Raw genomic sequence first — 21,663 nt, 5'->3', positions numbered from 1 at the left:
GTTCTGGCTTCACATTTTACTTCCAAGTACATACTGTAAGTGCTAAATGTATCTTCTTCTCACATAGTTTCATTGAAGGTTCAGCTGATAATTATTACTTTGCTTGTAAACAAGCAACTTAGATGCGAGAGAAGATTGTGACAGTGTTCAGTATGCATTCAAAAAGACCTTTGTCAGTTCATTGTTAAGAATGTTTAACTTATAGGGTGGATACAAGGCGAAAAGAGAACCTGTAGTCTTCATTTCCAGCTTAAATACTGTCTATACCAGTGTTAGACAATAGTACGTTGATTGGTAATGCATTACATATAATTTACCAGTAAGAAGTAATGTAGGGGAGTAATGCAGTTATAACATTACAGTTATTATCTCAGTAATAGCTACTTAAACATCTGTGGCTTCACATAATTCCACACTTGTCTTCTTTAAATGCTGTGTGTTGTTGAGGGATGTGGCAGATCGTAGCCGTAGGTACCCCGAGGACTCATCTGTTTGTTAGAGTTGTTTAGAGCAGTGGTCCCCAACCACCGCGCTAAGGACCAGTTATTTGGTACTGGGCCGCACAGAAATACTGAAAATATTTGATTGATTATCAGATTCTAAAAGACTTTTTTATTTTGAAAAAACTGCTTGTCCCTGTCACGTGATATGGTACATCAAAAGTGAAGCCCACAGGCTGGCAGAAATGAGATAAACGGTTCGGTACAGAGAGGTTCTTTGGAAAGGGCAAAGAGCTCAATGAGGAGACAGGAAAAGAAGAGAAAAAGAAAGCTTCATTTAAAAGACAATAGTCCTTTAAAGTGAAGCTTAAAATAAGGTTGAGCCTGCTCTGCATAATATGTGGCAACAGACTAGCAAATTAGGCTATGAAGCGTTCAAAACTACTTTGGTACACCCTGGAATGAAAGGCAACAGAGAAAACTTAAACAAGAAGGACAGTAGCAATTACTGATGCCCACCAAATCAACAAATGTGATTGCACTGAGAGCATTATACTGTACCTGCAGTATACTGCAGTGCTAAGACAAAGAAACCTTTTACTATCAGTGAGGAATTGATCCTGCCTGCTGTTAGAGACATTTACAGTGAACTTCTAGCAGAGGCTGCAGTTAACCCTCTGGGCTCCAGGGTATTATTGGTTTTGACTACTTTTGATTTGTGCACTGCTCTCAAAAAACCTTTACACACAAGTATTTAAGTGTACTATGTCAAAGGTTATCTGCAAAAAATCTTTGGGACCCACTCAGTGTTTGATGAAGACAACAGATCAGTGATGGAGAAAATGTAGAACGATTGAAGGTCATTCTCATATTTGTTCTCTGATTGTCCAGTACTAGAAATACTGTCAAACCGTAAAAGAATACGCCAAAATAGTTAAAGTTGACATTCCAGCATACATATTTTATATTGATAGGCGTTACCAAGTGGTAAACAACAAAGACCAGTGATTTATCTTATACATTCTTTTTATGGTTAAGAGGATAATAAAAAACTGTATGAAAATGCTCTCACCAAACTTTAACTCAATGAGAGCATGCATTGGGCTCCAGATTTCTGTGTGAACCTGTCCAAAACCTGATGAGTATAATTAATCTAACAAGCACATAGTGAAGAGGAGGCCAACGCTGGTTCTCAGGGACCACTGTCCATACAATTAAACCTATTAAAGGATGGAAAACTGTGACAGTACCTGAGGCAATGAATGCTTCAACAAAAGGACATGGAATGAAGTTTATTTTGTGCTGATAGCAAGGACGTGTCAAATCTTTTTATATACATTCTTCTATGTTTACTGTGCAGTGTACATATATGACACATATAGACAAATGATATAGTCCTTAATGACTTTAAGTAGGCTATAGTGATAGCTGCGTTTACACATAACTCCTCTTTATACGTGCATAGTTTTAGCAGTGTAATGCAGAACATTACTATGTTTACCGTTTCAACACAAGAGCCTGCATGGTTTTGAAAAGTGACACAACTTGAACTTACTAAAATTACTGTAGTGATGAAGATGAGTGATGGAAATTCAAGGTGTGATGTTGGGTGACCAGCAGAGGGTGACATACAACCTACAGTCTAATCATCACACTTTCCAATAAAAGCTGAGACACGTCAACAGATCGTACTTAAGAGGCCTGAATAAAGGCACTGTACCGTATTTCCAACTGAGCAGTGTTTTACTTCAATCAAGCCAAAAAAACATGGTTGAAAGGAATATTTTCAAATCTTTATAAGCAAATGGAAGAGAAAGTCAGTCCTGTCCAGGGTGTACCCTCCTCTCGCCCAGTGACAGCTGGGATTAGCTCCACCAACCCCACAGCCCTCAACAGGAAAAGCAGTTTGGATAATGGATGAATGGATGGAAGAAACGGGAAGACTAGGGCAGCAGACTGTAGACCTCAGAGTTTGTTTCCCATAAAGGCCATGAAATGCTGTTGACCTCTGACCTGAACTGCATCTGGTAAACTCTTTTCTCAGCCTCTAGTGAAGGAGCCTCTGGGACCACAGAGACTGAAGTCCAGCAAATACACAGTGAGATAAATACAGATTATTCCAGGGTTCAATGTCAGCACTGTGTTTCATATGACAAACATGAGGGACTCCCTGCAATTGTAAAGACAGCCAGCGCTCTCTTACGATGGGTGGTAGCAAAGCCTTCTGACAACGTCAAATTCCGAGCACAAAAAGTGCAAAAAGCAAAAACACTTTTTAAAAACTTTATTCTTGAGGTATCATTCTTACAGTGACCTTCCATAGTTTTCTGTAGTTCTCACTGCAGTGTGATTTTTAAACCTTTATGCATATCCTTCCTCTTACACTACTTACACTACTAGCACTGTAATCTTCGTCTGGATGTTTTTGTGATAATTTGCATTGCAATACATGTACGGTTCTGATGTCTTTTTATGTCTGACATCTTTTCAGGGGTGTAGAAAATATATTTTCCTTAATACTATGTCAAAAGAGACATAATTTCACCCCATATTGTTATTGGATTATTACTGTAGTAATCAGATGTATACTGTAGATGTACTATTTATTAAAGGTCAGCTGTAAAGTGAGTGTGTATTAACAAACCTCATACACTCTTATGTGTCATAGAAACCCCAGCTGCTCCAACAGTGGACTTTTCACAGAATGACAGATACTAATGTTGTGTTCGAATGAGAGTCACTGACTTCTACTGTATAATCAAATGAGTTGCTACAATGAGCAGCATCAGATGTATTTAATGTATTTAGAAGTTTCACAGTTTCCTGTGAAGTTTTCACTGTTTAATTTCTGTGACTGTAATCTGAGAGTGTGTTTCATTTGTGGGACATCCTCACTCTCATGACCCAGCTTGTCCTTTTTGATGATATAGTACAGTCAGTAAAAACTCTGTACTTTCCATCACAGCATTCAAAATTACATGAGCAAAAAGAAGTGGTGTGAATAACAGGAAATGCAATATGTTTATCAGTGGTAGTACGTGATTGTACCTGTGTTTCACCTACACAACAACTTGTTACTATGCTGATATTACTACTGTGAATACTATATACAGCTACATACATTTGGATGTTGATGAGAGTACTTGTCCAATACCACATAGGATCTGGGTTAAAAAGAACCAGTAGTGTTTGCATGGAAGAATTATCAGAAGGAAAGCTCACCAGTGCGAAGCAACATCTGGACAAACCAACGTGGTTTAGGAAACAGATTAGGTTAAATCTGAGCTCTTTATCCACAATCACCAAAAGTTGTTTTAGAAAGGAAGGAGCACCTTGCAAATCTTTGCCAGTTGTTTAGTGTGGTAATGAAATATTCCGCTTTAGGGTTGTGTGGCAGCCAATGGGAAAGGAAATAATGCAAGTTACATAGAGGGGAAGATGAAATACTCTATAAATACATTCCTAATACATATACTAATATCAGCAAAACTCACTGCTGTTTCACAGCAACTGCAATAGGTTGAAATAGTTAGTGACAACAGGCTGGATCCTTCAACAGGACAATGATCCAAAGCAGAACACAAAATACATCATAAATAGCTTCAACAAACATAAACTGAAGATTTTGGAAGCGCTCCCACAGTTCCTTGACCCAAACATGACTGACAATCTGTGGGGAGATTGTAAATTTGTTGTGTGTGCAAGTCAGACCAAAATATCTCAAAACATGAGGGGAAGCTAAAGATCCATCAGTCATTTGGACAAACATTTCAAGAAAGGTTGGACGAGTTCACACACACAACTGTGTCATACTGTACAGCCAAATATAATTAGAAGAATTCACTGATTCACTGAACAGAACAGAATAGATTTAAACTAAGTGACAGCTTGAGTGACAGATGTTGTGTAAATCTGAATTCACAATCAAAATGACCAACACATTTTAGATCAATACATAATCCACACAGCCCTCTTCAAAAAATCTGATGTCCATTAGAAAGTCAGTTCAAACCCTTTATGATAAATAATCAATGATCTTGCCAATTTGATAGCCAGTTACATAAATCAAAAGCAAAACTTCACCATCACACTTGTTTGCCACTAGACTGATGTCCCAGTTGTTTCTAATCACTTACTACTGAGACTTAGTGTCAATTTGACATTTAGTTGATTGCTTTTATATGGATGTGAAGCACTCTGAATCAGCATTGTATATGAAAAGGCTATGCAAATTATACTGGCACGACATGACATGACCAGTGATCACCATTGTGCAATGCATGGCAATAAGCATCAAGTCTAAATTAATGCCAGATTAAAAGCTGTTTATTTGCTCCAATTTGGAGCAGACAAAAATAAATAAAGAAATTAGATTAAAATGTTGACATCCATTGTCTGGACTGGCACAAAATGTACAAATAATCTTGGCTTCCAGACAATCTTATATTATTTTGGTGAACAACCAACCCTAACTCTTACTCTCCTGTATAAAATCACACTCACGTTGGCATTTGTGGCTTTGAAAGAAATTCAATTATGGGGTGTTTGGGTCATGCTCACTAACTTAGTTTAGTATATTAGCATGCTCATGTTTGCTATATAAACAATCATAAAAAAAAGTCATGTGAAAAATGTGTTAACCAGATTTTATGACATCCTATCATTAAAGGCATTTAACCAAAGTCCATAAATGTGAATTTTAGGGGTAGAGGTAGGGGAATAGCAAAGATTCATCTTCTATTTTACTAACACTGCACTCTGTACCAAGTTTAATAGCAACCTGTCAAATTGTTGACAACAGTTGTTACATGTTTTTTTTTTATCATGACCTTAACATCATGGTGGCCCTTAGCAAGTATGTCAGTAGGAGTAATTATTTGGAAACCATGCATTGACAAATTTCTGGCATATTTTAATGTAGGGCCAGCTGACACTGCTATCCTTTGAGTCAGGACAGATTTTGCCATATGGTTAGCCATGACACAATATGTAGTAATTTGTGGCTTGTGGCTGGGAATAAAAATATCAGCTTAGTTTGACAAGTTTCCACAACTGGCTAGGCATTCAGCCAGCCAGTCTAGACCCAGTGCAACATATACGTTAGTGAACTATTTGCAATTTTCTGGTTTCCTGCATAAATTGATCATAAGAAGTCACAACAAAAGTTACAAATATCAACAGAAACTATCCCTAAGCTGATAAAACAGCCATGATGACCTTTCATGTCTTTACTGAACACAGGCACAACACAGGAGGCTTTACAAGGAGAAGCCTAGTGAACAAGACAACAGTAACTATGGCTGAAAATGAAAACTGTGTACCACCACAGACCTGGACTGTAGTGGTACAGTAGTGGTTCCCAACGCCCCCCGCCTGCTTGTTTTCCAGATATCACTGTCCTACACACTAATGATAACCAGAATCAAATGCGTTTAGTCCATCAGAAGATCAAATCAAAGAAAACATATCAAATCACCCTGTCTCCCCTACTTCACACTCATTTGAGATCTTCCATCTTCTCTTCGACTGAACACACCTGATCCAGATAATCAGTAGTGGGTAGGGCAGGGATAGTTGGAAAACAGTGAGGACAGGGGGGCCTGAGGATTGGGTTCGGGAACCACTATCCTACAGTCAGGGAGAGTATCTGCAAGCTGTTACTCAGAAGAAGCTGAATAATGAAACAGGGCAATGACCCTAAACATCAGAGATATCTACTACAGAATGACTTCAGACACACTAAATGTTTTAGAATAATCCAGTCAGAGCTTAGATCTCCACCCAATGGACATGATGTGTTATGACCTCAAGAAAGGCTTTCACACCAGACGCCCTAAGAATACAGTTTGTCTGATTTGAAGGAATTCTGTGAGGAAGAAAGGTCCAAAGTTCATCCTGCATGTTGTGCAGATCTAATCTAAAGCTACAGGAAGCACTTGCATGAGGGTATTGCTGCTAAAGGTTTGAAACAAATATTTAAAAAATATTCTACCTAGTTTTATTCACCATTACTCTGTATGTTTAAGGGCTATGTTCCATAAATTCATGAAAATCATGACTGTTTGTGTTTTATCAGCTTGGAAATATTGTATTTGTTGATATTTGTGACTTTTTTTTTTTGGTAGAGACAAAAGAAACTGGAAATAGTTTACTGACTTGTTCTTGCAGCTGTGGTTACATGATTGAAGGAAAGTTTGTAAATATTGTATTATTACTACAGTTAGTATTGTCAACTAAGTGATGTCACTGTTCACTGCTTTCTATGGATTGCCAGAGGACGGCTTGAACTTTTCACCATTTTGAGAATTCACCTATTAGTCCTGTTTCAATTACCGGGCCCCATCTTCTCCTCCTCTTCTTCCACCTTTTCTGCTTCTTGCACCTGCATCACTTTGCAGTCTCTAATATCTTCCATCTCCATCATTTCATATTTATCCTGGTGTAACGTTAGCCTACCCTCTGCTCCAGAAGTCTCTTCTCTTTGACTCTCAGGTTGTGCAGGGCCTAAAGCAGAAAGTTCTTCTCCCTGACCAACTGCTGGACTAATTCCTGCTTTTTCACACTCAACAAGGTCCAAAGGCTTCCCTTTCTGCTCTTTTGCTAAAGCAAAGAATTCTTCATTATCCACCATAGTGACAACAGAAAACTCTCTCTTGCTGTCAGGGCTGGCTTTGACGATGGTCACACTAGTTATTCTGCTCCCTAGAGGTGAGGAGGGGGACAGTGGACTAGAGGGTGACAGAGGTAAGCTACTCAATCTGTCATTAAAAAGCTGATCAGAGGGAGAGGAAATGGCAGAACCCTTAAAATCTCCCTCAACGGGTGAATGTTTAGCTGTTTTGAGGAGCCCAACCCTCTTTCTTTCCATCTTTTGTTCTGTCTCTGTGATTTTGGCTTCTTGATCCTTTAGAGATAATGGACTTGAAACTAGACCCCCTTCAGCAGTAGATTTTAAGAATGTCACATCTTCTGTATTTACTTGAGGTGAACTTCTGAAAGATGGGTTTTGGTCTGCTGGAGAAGAACAGGGAATCTGTGATAATACTGGCATGTTGTCGAGTTTGGGGCTAATACTAAGAGTTGGTGAGGAAGTTTGGTTTTGTAATGGACTAATGCTTTTTGCAAAGGATGAAGTTGGAATAGGGGATTGACTAGCCATTGCTCGACCTGAGAGGAGTTTGGGGCTTGGAGTGAGGGCAGGGGAAAAGGCAGCCTTTACAGACTCTGGTGTATGTGTTGAGCTTAGTTTGGGGCTTGGAGTGGTGGACAGTGGTGAGATAGGAGTTTTTAATGAAGAAGCTGAAGATGGGGTTTTGATTGGGAAGGAAGATGGAGGAGATGAACCTAAACTTATTAATGCTAGGCTACCACCAAAACCTGGTTCAAGCTCTAGGCTGGAGCTCAGGTCTGGGGGAGTCTGGGTGACTGGAAAACTTGTGCTAGAACGAGGTGCATGTGAATCAGTGTGAATGACACGAGTAAAACCTGGAATGGATCCTGGCATTGGGGCAATTGGTGTAGAAGTCTGTAGTGGCCCAGGATCGTATGTCTCTTCATTTTTTAATACATTATCCTTTACATCTGCTTGTTTCTCTGTTGTGTTACACGTCTGTCCAGACCAAGTGGGAGATGGAATAAGAAGTGTACTAGGGGCAGATGTCACCATACTACCAACAGATGGTTTGGCTGTAAGATTTGTACAAGGTTTAGGACCATGTTTACAGCCATCAGCAGGAGCAGAGTTAGCATCAAATGTGTGTTTCTTACTTTGGACAGAGGGGGAATTAACAGAACTTGCTGTTTTAGCCTCCTGTTGAGGTGGAACAGGCAACTGATTCTGTGAAGGCTCTGTTTCAGGCTTGGAGACAGATTTAGAGGAGGTTTCATTGTTCTCTGCAGGTATCGGCTCCTCTAATACTACCGGTTGCTGCTGAATAGCAAATTTAACACCTCCAGCCTCCCTGCCTGGCCCCTCAACTCCTTTAATGCCAACAGGGTCACTGCCCCGCCTCAACCCAAATATGGTAACACTCTTTCTTCGTTTCCCCACATTTGGGGCAACCCCATTGGTGTTCTCTGAGGAAGGTCGGGCGTCCTTGAACATGCTCCTGAGGTTGTACCCACCCTCCTTCCGCTCATCACCATCCTGGGATTGGTCTAGCTGGTCCCCTGAACTGACCAATGGATTGGGACCTCCATGAAGCTTTTTATCAGTGTGTATCACCCGAAATCTAAGGGCACAATGATGAGAGAAGAATGCAACTTTTGTGATTTCTATTGATTATTTTTACATTGACCTTACTTTCTCTCTACCTTTTATTTTTTTTACTGCTTCTCTACTATCCCAGCAGAAGTGATTTTATTGCATTTTTACCTGCCAACAGAGAAAACAGTCTGTTCACCGGGTCGTTGTTTGAATCGAGGAGTTCTGCTTTGTCTGCGACCTTTTTTAGACCGAACCTGGGCACAGAGGTGGCAGGGCTTGTGGTCGGTGCCTGAGTGGACTGTGTGGTGATGGGGAGGTACACCACTGATAGAATCCTTACGTAACCTGGGAATTAACATCATTATTATTATGATCCCAAAAATCATTTGTATTATAGTAGTGTATGTAGTCTAAAGCTGAAATTATGGTTCTCTGGGATTTGTTCAGCTTGTTTATCCTTACTACCTGCCTTTAACAATCCACAAGAGCTGATTTTAAATTGTTGTGCTATGATTACACTGTAGCATGCAAGCTGAAAATGAAGTACAAGTAAATGGTACCATAAACAATACTTACTGTATTTATTCAATGTGAATTAAGTGACATTTTACAGCTATGAATATATCATGATAATGTAGGCTAAGCCACATGAGCTTACCTGGGGTCATGACGAGCACAGATATTGTGGTTTCCCAACATCTCATTGAAGGCTTCCATGTTAGCTGGAGGTCATGATCAGATCCGATTAGATTATTGTTGATAAACCTGTACCTTCAACTAAAAGAAACAGAATTCAATTTAAAAGAATATTCAAAAAAATTTACATCACTCACCTTCATTTTCAATTATGCATTTAAGGATTTGCTCCACTGTATCCTGGTTATCTTCATCATCATCATCTGAAATACAACAAAACACATTAAACTTGTATCTTTTAGGTCTGTTAACAGCCAAATACCGTATCTGTACTGGCTGTTAGCTGACACTAGTTAAACTATTGGTTCACCTAATTTTAAAAATGAATAGGATTTTGTATGCGGTGCTCTGTAAATGTCACTCTTAGGATAGGTTGTCGACAATAGTTCAAAGGACTATTTCTTCCAAACAGAACCAAACAGGAGAAGGCAAGTGTGGGGGCTGTTTGCTAAGACTCTTAGACTTTCTGTTCACTTTTCTGTTTCATGTCAGTGTTCTACAGCTTGAGTACTGGTTTCTAATTGTTTTTACAGTTGTAAATTCTAAATTCGGTTCCAATTATTTTTACAGACCTGTTCTTCTGCTCTTTTAAAAGCACTAGTTATGAGATTATCATTGCAATTTGGAAGAAGGTATAAAAGGAGATAGTAAGTTGAGGTGGACGGGAGTTGGTGGGGACAGAAAGATTTAGTTGTGTTCTTTAAATGGTTAGGGCATCATGGGGAACAGAATAGTCTTTGGGTACAGGACCTTATCACTGATCACAAATGCTGGCAGAATGATGGGTTTATCACTAAATTCCTGCTGTTACAAAAATCTCTTGGTTCTGTCAATTTCTGGGAATGATGCATCCTGGAATTGCTGGGGGACCTCCACTGATACACTGAGCTCCTCTCCACTCTCTTCTCCTCTATCCATTCAAATGCCACCATTGCACATCATTAACTTTGTGTCTTCCCTCTCCAGTAGTTGTACTTTCTCTTCTCTGTCTCTCTCTCTTTCTTAGCTGTATATCTCCAGAGTTCAGTTACTAGCCCCACAGGCCTGCTCAATGTTTTTTCATTTGTTGTTTTGTTGCCTGCTATTCTTTTGTCTCTCACCTTTAAACTCACCCCTACCGGTCAAGGCAGATGGCTGCCCACCCTAAGCCTGGTTCTGCTGGAGGTTTCTTCCTCTAAATGGAGTTTTTCCTCTCCACTGTTGCCTAAAGCTTGCTCAAATGGGATTGTTGGGTTTACTATTTTTTATACAATTATACTCTGTAAGGTCTTAAACCTTACACTGTAAAGTGCCTTGAGATGTATTCTGTTGAGATTTGCCACTATACATATAAAATTAAATTCAATTGAATGAATGCATTTGGTTTATTCATTTAACCAGGCCATAACCTGTGTTGGTTTTCAGATTTTAGCAGGAACTATAAGTGACAATTTAGTATTTCCTCAATATATGTTTTAGAGTTAAAAGACATACTTAAAATGCATTGTAAAAGTTGGTGGTAGAGTAGCTATAGAGGATCAAAAGATCCAGAGATAATGTCAGCCGTGAACCATCTAAATCTAGATGTTAATGAATAAATATCACTGGATTTGATCATGTAAATTAATGATATCCAGTGATTAAAATTCTCTCAATTCACTATACTCAGTGAATAGTATTTTATCTCCAATGTAAGTAAATCCAGCCTCTGAATCTCTGTGGAGCAGAGTGGACATAGAGTGTGAACAAAGAAACAGCAATATCCATGGTAACTGAACACAACAACAAAAGTGACAGCTATTGTGTCAAAATGCTTAAAGGACAAGCCTATAGCACATATTACACATGCAAGACAAAAATGAGACAGTAAGTAAGGGGTGGGAGGAGCAGCTTTTAGCCTTTTTCTCAACTCACCGTCAGTATTTACTGCTATTTTCTCCTCCTCCTCCTCGTCTTCGTCATCCATGTCTCCTGTTCGGCAGCGGTAGCCCTTTTTCTTCAGCAGGTGGCAAATGAGGAAGCCCAGCAGGCCAGTGAGGAAGAAGAAGAAGACCACCAGAAAGATCATGTAGGGTGGGGGAGCATCCCCCACCCCCAAGGCTTCTAGATCAGTCATAATGTGGGTTTAACCTGAAGTTAAGAAAGATTGTTGACTTAATAGTCAGTACTGGTTTCCTGTACCTGTGGTATTGTATGTTTTAGGAACATGGTGGTGAAGTGCACCCTTTCTTCACAGAAGATGATTTAGGAGCTAAAATATTGGGTTCAATTAAAATGAGGTATTAATAAAGAAATAAACTAGACATTTTTGCCATGACTTTTATCTGCATCGGTGACTATCTGGCTGTTAACTTATGCTGTTTGGTTTCAGTTGAAAAGCAGGAGAGAATGACAGGCACACACATAATGCAGCAGCTAACACCACCCACGCCCAATGGAAAATGTTGTGTAAGATTTCTAATAAGCAGAAGAAAGTGACACAGTAATAATTTGTCTTTATAGGCAGCTGCTGTGATGTTTCCAGGGTTTTTTCAAGGCTGTGTCATTGCTAGACGGTGAGCTTGAGATGTCAATGTGGGTACACAGTGAAACAGAATACGATGGAGGGGTTTACAAGAAAGTCAGACAAGCCTCAAAGACACCTTACTTAAATATACTCAAACACTGCCCACCCCTGGTTCAGTCACAGACAGAAACTATATAGTAGTTTGAGGATAGAGTGTACAGACTTTGTGGTTGATTCAGATCATCTTTAAGCCTTCAGTAGCAGACTGCTCAACACCAGGTGTAAGTCTGTGGGAACAGAGAGGGAGGAAGAGAACCCAGTCAGATGCAAGTCAGAATCAACTTTATACTTTCTTACTGTATGAAGTTACATTTACCTTGTTTCCCTTTAAACACATGGTAACTGGAACTTTGAGGAAGCTGTACAAAAATCTTTAGATGTTTTAATACACAGGGGTTGGGTAACCTTTGGATGGGGGGGGGGGGGGGGGGGGGCAGGCTTTGGCTAAGTTTTAAAAATAAAATTATGACTACTTTAAATCCTGAAGAACGGAACTATTTATAACTCCAGTGACCATCTGGAAACATAGATATGAAAGAGCCCCCCCCCCCCCCGTCCCAAGCCCCAAGCCCCACACTGAAAGAGTGGGGCTCCAAACAACCGCAGAGAGTTGTGTCAACAGTACGTTACAACAATCTATAAGAAAGTCAAGTTAAGCTTCTTTTTCTTACGTTCAGTAAACTCAACTACATAACATGTTGGTGAACTAACTTATTTATCTTCCTGCATAAGTTCAACCTGAGTTCAGTTAGATAATACACTTTACACACACATCCTGAGTCCCATTCACTGTATTGTATTGTCCTTTACAGACTTGTATTGCATCAAGATTTACAGATTATCCAACAACAATGAAAGCCAGTAGTCTACTAGGAAAGAAAAGACAAGAGTGACTCAGACAAATATGGAGAGACCAAAATTCCTGAACATACTTACATTCATCTGAAACCAGAGCTTTAATTTATTTTCTTCTTTTCTTTTCTTTCTTTAATTTTTTTTTACCACTCTTTTTAATATTAATCTTTTTTTGCAATAGTGTTGTTTAAGCAAGTGCATGTAAATATACATACAATATATGTAGAGTCCATTTACTCACATTACTTAAGTTATAATTACGTTAAGTTATCTTTCTTTATGTCTGTTATCCAACAAACAGTTTAGTCCTTACCCTTTTTCTGCCTGTCGACAGTGGACATATCCAAACATTTGAATGTCAGCGCGTTCAGTGTAAAGTGTGCCAAGAAAGACACAGAAAAAGCTCATGAGATTTGGCTGATAAAAATATGTGTGTTGGATAAGATGCTAAAAGGAGGAGACACTGTGTTCCCCTCCTGTACATTTTTCTTAGCCCCACCTTCTCTGTGCATCTCTAGAGAAGCAAGGACAGAGATAGTGTGAGAAGGACATGAAAGAAAAGGAGATAACTACTTCCTCACTGGTTTAACTATGAAACATACACATGAGCCTGTGAACATGCAGAACCCTGTAAAAATGACTCCACTCCCACCTACTACTCTCACCTTGCTTAAAGCTTCCACATACCCATGAATACACACACAATGTATAATATGATCTGACACATAGCAGTTTATCAGGGCTGCCCTGCCACTCACTTATCAGTCTCCAATAGCAGCCCTCACACACGCTCTTATCAGCACTGAAGCGTTTTTGGGTGGTTGAGCTTTGTACCGATTACTCTATCTAGTACATATGTCACTAACCAGCTTCAAAACAGCTTGAAACATGAACATGACAAATGTTTGTGTGTTTATGAATGAACAGCTGTCCACTCAGCAATCCAGGTCTCTGAAGTGCTGGAGCACAGTTAAAACTAGATATTTTATTTCTATTTCAAAATACAAGAAAACTGCCCATCTGCCTCATTCTTGCCTCTTTGCTGTATCTCTTCTGCTGGTCTGCAGGTTTTTGTCTTGGGTTGCATATGGCCCTAACTACCTCCACCTATTAGAGGGTTAGTGCAGAACTCCATGAAACCTGAGAGCCTGAAACAAGACTAAAAGAAAGTCAGCAGAGCATTTGATGCTGCTGATGGTAGAGCTTCCTGCTGTGAGCACACTGTAATAAATAAAGTCAACATAGAGGCTGATTGTCCATGAACCCCAGGATTGATGGTTTGACTCCCGGTTCTTTATGGCTACAAGTGTGTGTTCCCACACAAGACACTGCACCTTAAATGCAGCTTATATTTAATATTTGAATGAACTTGTAATGACTAGCTGATAATGTTATACATCCTGTTTTGTTTATTCTGCCCTCAGCACCCTTCTCTCAGACCCATGTTATTTCCTGCACACTTATGAGCTTATATTTCACCATCCAGCCTGCGGACATTGGCCAGTTCTGCTAATGCTTCCCATGTTCCCATGCCACTTCTGCTCCAGGGTTCAACATTCTCAGTCAAAGTTTCTTCCACTCCTGACACAGTTCTTGAGTCTGCCTTCCAGCTGATGCCTCCTTAGCTTGGACGTGGCTTCCTGAGCTGACCAAAGTCTATGCATTCAACCATCAGAACCTGCTTACTGGGTTGCCATCTCTCATCTTCGGATCTGTTCCAGGGCTGACTGTGCCAGTTGTTCCTCAGTTGGACTATCAATCAGTCTTGCTGGTTAATGCCTTTGATCTCCAGCCACCAGATCTACCATTACTACACCTGATTCTGCCTCTCCAGCTGACACATCACTAGCTCCATAGTCATCTGTTTTGGTCCGCACAAAGGTCTGCAGTTGGTGGTCTTGGCCATTGCTTCACTTGGTCTGCAGTACTGGTATCAACCTCCAGGCAACCTCCTCTGCTTCTAGTGTCTGCAACATCTCTGCCCTCCACCACATGCATTATTGCTGCACATCTGATCGGACCTGCCAACTGCAGTCTTCATCCACCTAAACTCTATTGCTCATCCAGTCCCTGTGCCCCATACTTGAGATCCCGTTCCCCTGTTCTCCAACCTATTAGTTGTCTGCCCAAGCTTTCCTGCTCCTCAGCTCTTCAGTCCTTGTGTCACCTAACTGAGGTCTTAAGATTTCCTGATCTCCCATAGTTTTTTCCCATTGTATGATATGTTAGGGTTTTACACTGCCTCCAAGTGGTCAAAAACTCGATAAGTACAGCTTTAGGTCACTGTGCTTTCTAAATCTGTCCATTAAGGAAGCACATGAATCAGTTGGATCTGCTTCAGTGCAATTGAAAGTTACAGGTGCAATGAAGAAGCAAAAGCAAAACAACTCCCATAAAGGGAATGGTTTTGCTTGTTCTGAACAAATTATACAGATTACATAAGTACAAATGTCTTCACCAAGATCTGATCTGTGATTTAAGTGATTCCTTCATTTTTTGAGCAGAGCACATCTGTCTGATATTGTGTATTTTTCACTTGCCAATATATTCACTGACATAATTAATCATTAGATAGATTCTATCCTCAAAATCAGAGGACCTGTAACTGTCCTTTTGTAAATAATTTTTAGAACCAGTGCACACTCTGTATGATCCTTCCTCATTTGTTTCTCATGTAAGGTTCTTTAATGTTTTTTTTTTTACCTGAATACCTCACAGAGTACCAGGAAACACAAGAGGTAAAAGAAGGGGGTGACATGGGTTTTCCATGTTTTTAAAATCTTAATCAGGATATCATTGTATATATTTCTGGAGTTTATGGAAATATGAGAAATGAGCATTAAGGTTTAAAATGCACAGGCATAAAGTAAATGCATAAAATAGAATATAAATAATGTTATTTTAAGATGGAGACATTGACAACAATTATTCCTACAGACAGTTTTCTTATCTAACCATGACCAAAACCTTCACCTGACCTGAACTATATTGCTTTAACCTCACTTGCCAAAACTTGACTGTTAGTGTATACTTCACGTGATGTTTATATGAAAACAACTCAGCCAGCTGTTGATATGTGATTTTTATAAGAAAGGAGTCTATACATATATCCTCAACAAGTATTTAAAATGCTCATGGTTTTAGAAACTGTAATAAACATTGCCGTGTGGGATGTATTTAAGTAACCCTTGACCACATGAAAACCATTTCCTATTTGCTTTGAGAGTGTATCACTCACACAAACACACACATGAACATGAACTCAAAAGTTCTTGCTTCCAGACTGTACAACTACCCAAACCAATATGTGAGGACTATTACAGCATTGCACTCTGAACCATGGAAAAATTAGGACTAAGGACACCTTGCCTACATTAGCCACCAAGAAAAAGCAGCACTACAGCAGCAGCTGCAGTTCTGTGTCCTGGTCACAGTGGGCCTGTCCTGCTGAAAACAGACTTGACAGTGATGACAGCTACAATGAACTTCACGTCATACATGCGCTTCATAAAACCACTTTACTGTGAAACCAGAAATATTGGTTTTGCACCTCCTTCTTGGTGATTGGTTCATTTGTTGGAGGGAGGTCTGAGCCAACTACTCAGCATCAGGTTTTGGTTATGATGACAGCTCTAAAGCTACAAAAATATGGATAATATCACTTCTTGAAATTCCTAGTGGATTAAAGAAACAGATGCATGTGATGCTGATGGAGGGAGGTGGATGATAAAAGCCCACACACACAGTCTCTCTCATCCTTGTATACGCACTCACAGCTGAGAGGCAACGAGATGACTCAGCATACTCGTGACCTCGACAGAAATGCCTCCCTTTGACGCGTGTGTGCTCGATGCTTTATGACTGCAGTGTGTTGTTCAGTCTGAATGAGGGAAAACGACAGAGAGACAGAGAAGGAGGTGAGGGTGTGTTTGCGTGGTCCAGTCATTACGACAGCAAACTCTGACATCACATCTGTGGTGCGTCACTAGGAGAGGAGGGGCAGGTGGGATTATTTGTTATGCAGATGTCTGATAAATGGTCAATATGTATAATGATTAAAATTCAGCAGTTAATGTTTACGAAACATTAAGAATATGTAATGTTTCATTACACCTTTTAGACAGTAATTACTGCAGGGATATTGGATTTCATTGCCACATTTTCCTCCAAGCTTGTCCTTCACTTCTGTGTGATTCTGTGAAAGGTCATTAAAACTATTCACACCGCAATGACGGATGCTATTATTAGTAAGGTCATGCAATTCAAAAGTACTGGAGCATTGATATGCTTTACACAGGTAAGGTATGCACCTGTTTCATACATGCACACTATAAGTTGCTACTGAAACTCCAAACCCTAATCTCCCAAAAACACACACACAGTTTTGGATGTGAGGAAACTGGTTGACATAATACATTCCCTAGATTTTTTATTTATCACATGTACTGCTTTACCCTGACCTTAACCATTACAACTAACTGCCTCACCCTAACCTTTACTTTACTTTACTCTAACCAAAACCTAATTTCTAACCTTAAAACATAACCTTCTCATTGTGGGGACTGGCTAAAATGTCCTCACTACAAAGGTAAAAAATTAATACTGGTCTTTACAATTAGCCTTAATAAACTTACACACTTAAACTCCTTGGGCAGGTAATTTGAGCAAAGATATATAAGACATTTCAATTTATCTAGATTTCACAGTATTCCATTCAATTAGTAGTCAATAAATTTCAGTTCAGAAAGTAAATTGTGTTCCAACAGTGAACAACAGATATGCTTTGTTCACTGTGTAAAAAATATCAACCTATGTTTGATGTAATTGTTATTGTATTTTATGATCATAATATCAATGATATTATTGGGCTCAAAAAGCCTGTATCTCTTAGGGTGATAATGATAATGAGAAGATATCGATACACTTGAGTATCACAACACTGTGTTGTCTTATACTGTCTGTTCTCAAAAAAGGTTGATTTTTTTTCTATTCTTTCCTCTCTCTACTTTCCACTCACCTCAATCCGTCAAGGCAGATGGCCACCCACCCAGAGCCTGGAGGTTTCTTCTGTTAAAGGAAGTTTTTCCTCTCCACTGTCTCCTAGAGCTTGTTCAATTGGGATTGTTGGATTTCCAAATATGACTACTATATGTAGTTATATTGTTTGATTCTGTCTGGTGTGTTTTAGGGTATTACGTCACTCTTTGCTGTCCTAACCTGTTTGAAACATTAGGAACCTGCATTTACTTGAAGTGACTGACCCAGTGCTGTCTGTACCGATATCAATCAATATTTAAGGGTTCTGGTATGGGATCTATTCAGATAATACTGTGAGACAGAGACTAGGTGTCTCATTCTAAAAAAGAGAGAGACCTTGATTTCTGTCAGAGGTCAACAGAAAGCGTGAGCCTACTGTGCCAAAACTGGACAAAAATATGCAGCATTTAAATGCTTTCAGGCACGTCACCTTTATTTGATCTGTTTGACTGGATAGCCTTTACATAAACAGTGTAATGTGAGGTTCACTGTGGTGTTTGAGTCACTCTTACTGAGAATAAAGAGCACGATGGAGATGGATTGCTTTCTTGAGCAGTTTGTTACTGCTATCCACACTTTGTGTGATGCTTCAAAACACACCAATCAAACTAGAAGCTGGACTGAGGTAAATGTTAGAAAAAAAGATAGCTTCAGCAGATTATATTATGCTGTTTTAAATTTGATGATGAAATGATTCATAAATATGTAAATTGTCAACTAGGTAGTGTATTTACCCATTAACATTTCAGTAAACTATGTTTGTTAGTAAATTAACTCAAATACAATATATGATTTAACACATTTTCATCTTAACCTTACTATAGCAACAACCACTTCCACAGTGAGTAGAATACATACAACAGCTGCCCTACAGTCCAACACCATGATGGCTGTGGAATATAGTGTAACACCAGTTTTAGAACATAACAATATTTAGCAGATTTTGAAATACTGTACTTTCCTTGTTTTAAATAAACAATCGACTCAAATCAAATTTTAAGTTTGTCATTTTGACAATTTAGAACAGAAGTATCTTATGTTATCTCGTATACAGAAATCTAAATCAAACAATACACAAACCCTGTTGGCAAATTTCCTAATACCAGCAACATCTTCAGTGGGACCATGTGTGAAGATAAGAACAGAGCGTGCTTCATGTCTGGGTCTGGCTGGGGCCTTTAAATTGCTAAGTCTGACCCCTGGCTGTCACCATAGATCTCAAGTTTGAAAAATTATTACATTCACATGACCTTGACTTGATGCAGTTGTTGCCTGTGGCATTTTTCTGGTTAGTCAGGGCTTTATAATTAAACCACTGCACAGGTAGCCAGAGGATAACATTACTGGACTAGACCACGTCAGACAATGTCAGGTCAGAAGGTTCCCTTATAGATGTCTGTGTTTTAGTAAAATATTGCTATACTAGTATGTAGTACATCTGTATTACCAATGTCAGAGCACTGATACAAGTAGAGCTACTACTATGTTTCAACTTTCCAAAAGCTAAATATACCTCAACGCACAAGCAGCCTCCAACGTTATTTAATGAACTTACTAAACAGTAAAATCAGGACCTGACAGAATCAAAGGGAGAAGAACCAACCAGTCCCTTTAAAGTAGAACCGGGCTCAGGGTGGGAGGCCATCTTCCTCGCCTGGTTGGGGTGAGTTGGAAAGTAGAAAGAGGGAAAAGAAGAGCAAGTCATTATATGACCACAGAGCAGTTTTAAAAACCCATGGGAAATCCAACAATCAAAAAAATTGCAGGTTTCTTTACAACACACTGACTATAAATACTTTGGCTTTTTGTGTGCAGCTTTAATGTTAGCGCCTGTCCTTTCTGTTAAAAAGTTTGCATGTGCAACGTGTATGTATGAGTTTCTACAGTCGACAACAACTTTAAATCCCCAAACATTTCCTTTCTAAGTATCTTGTCAATGTTTGAGATCTTGGCCAAACAGGATTTACAAGCTATGATAAAATGATGGATGAAGGTAACAGTCTATTACCCAAACAGAAGTTAACCACCAAAGTATATATATATATATAAACAAACAAACAAAAAACAAAAACAAACAAACAAAAAAAAATATATATATATATGTATGTAATCTTTTTGTTTGTTTATATATATATATATATATATATATATATATATATATATATATATATATAGTTTGGTGGTTAAATAAATACACAGTAAAAAGTTGCACATTGGGATTGTGAGCACTGTGATTAACTAAAATACAGGCACACAACCAACTATGTTAAACAATGTTAGAAATTAGCAGACCGATTTATTGATATTGGGTGGTTTTCTGCATGCACTAGTATAAATAATAAACAGAAACTTCCCGTGGGAAAACTGGGAACTGCAGTAAGAAAAACCAACTATTTTTGTCTGCATTCCAGAACAGCTCCACTACATCTGTAACCTTATTCAGAGATCATTACAAGGTCTTTTGAACGACAATCGCATGCCTTTGAGCGTCAAACCCACCACCTCTACTCCTAATTTGCTGTCAGCCTGCAGGGAAGACGTATAGTCTATCTGTGCGTTCTTTACCCAGTCCGTGTTCCGGGCACCCACTCCAGACTTCAATCGAAAATGTCAACTTATCAAGACTTTTGGTTTTACGGCTCTTAAAATAGTTCTTGTGAAGAATTTGTTTATCTTTATATTCAATCGCATGACTGATCTTTCATTCGGCGAACATATAATCCATTATTCTCATTTCTGAATGTAATTTAGTCTACCTTACAGCTCACCGTTTGCAACCGCCCAATTAGTGCCGTGTGAGGAGAGACATAACACCGTTACCTCTTTAAGTTTTATTTTTAAACTTAGCTTAAAACTTATAATTGAAAAATCGCATTTAGCCGAATTAACCACTAGATTCCACCCATTTTAAAATATATTGGGTTTTACTTGGCTCAGTAGCACTCCGGTGTGTTTGGACAAGTCAAATATTCACGAGAATTTGAAGTGAAGTTTGGTGTATCATTCATACAGGATGGCGTGTGCCAGGTTGTATTACCTACCATATCGCTGATTTACTGCACCATCCTCCCCACCCTGTTAATAACACGCCAGCCACATAGTTACCTTCATTACTACACACTGCGATCACCCACAAGACAGCACTCATTGAGCCACATCAAGTGCACGGAGAGACCTCAACATTATGAAGGTTAAATAGTTGATGAGTCAGTAAAAGGAGTTCCTGTCCTCGCAGATCACAAAGAAAGCCAAGAGGGACATCTAGTCAGGATACTCACCTTCAGTCAGGCAGGCAGGGACACAGCAGATCACACTCTCCGGTGGTGCTCCTGCTGGTGGGATGCTGCTCCATTGCTGCGGCCGAGTGCGTGTCCTCTGGCCGGAGCAGAAGGATGCGGCGGTGCAGTGTGGAGGGCAGAATGACAGGAAGCTGGGAGGAATTTGTGTCTGCTCCACGGGCTACTCGTGCTGCAAGTTAGAATTTAACCATTGTTTATCCAGAATCAGCTGAGCTCTGCACATTTTTACATGGACTCAAAAAGCTGTGCATGTTTAAAAAAAAAAAAAAAAAAAAAGAAATTCACCCTTTGCTCATTCTAATGGGCGATGTTTATAGCAATATCCTGCATTCATTTATTTAGATAATAAGATTTATTTAGTACTATAAGTGGTGATCTCTACTAAATGCATCTTCATACTAATTTCAGAGTCACAATCTAGCTAAGATGTGTCATTGTAAAACCAATATTGACATATAACCAATATTTAGGACGCAATTGTCATATTTATTTATTTTCTCCAGCTGATGAGTCCCAATGTGTCCCAACAGTTATCAAATGCTAAGTAAACACAGACATCCAGGTAAGTTTATTTCTATTGTAAAA

The 21,663-nt window shown here is 39.2% G+C and overlaps 1 protein-coding gene across 9 annotated transcripts; it reads right to left on the bottom strand.

Annotated features, from left to right (window-relative positions):
- Nucleotides 1-1,380: 1,380 nt before the first annotated feature.
- Nucleotides 1,381-21,221, bottom strand: rell2 (RELT like 2). 9 transcript variants are annotated; one of them, XM_026357627.1, is made up of 8 exons: nt 21,058-21,221; nt 19,335-19,433; nt 12,051-12,114; nt 11,236-11,451; nt 9,480-9,545; nt 9,305-9,368; nt 8,815-8,991; nt 1,381-8,671 (listed from the first exon to the last, which is right to left on the bottom strand). In XM_026357627.1, the coding sequence occupies exons 4-8, from the start codon at nt 11,435-11,437 to the stop codon at nt 6,766-6,768; spliced, it is 2,415 nt and encodes an 804-aa protein (XP_026213412.1). In that variant the 5' UTR covers nt 11,438-11,451; nt 12,051-12,114; nt 19,335-19,433; nt 21,058-21,221; the 3' UTR covers nt 1,381-6,765. The 9 variants fall into 9 exon arrangements, with proteins under 9 accessions (XP_026213412.1, XP_026213413.1, XP_026213409.1 ...); XM_026357628.1 differs by lacking the exon at nt 19,335-19,433 and adding an exon at nt 16,517-16,622; XM_026357624.1 differs by lacking the exons at nt 19,335-19,433; nt 21,058-21,221 and adding exons at nt 12,204-12,246; nt 13,056-13,184.
- Between the last annotated feature and the right edge of the window lie 442 nt (nt 21,222-21,663).

Source organism: Anabas testudineus, chromosome 10 (genome assembly GCF_900324465.2).
Source record: "Anabas testudineus chromosome 10, fAnaTes1.2, whole genome shotgun sequence".
Lineage (NCBI taxonomy): Eukaryota > Metazoa > Chordata > Actinopteri > Anabantiformes > Anabantidae > Anabas > Anabas testudineus.
This window is presented reverse-complemented; position numbering and strand designations above follow the sequence as displayed.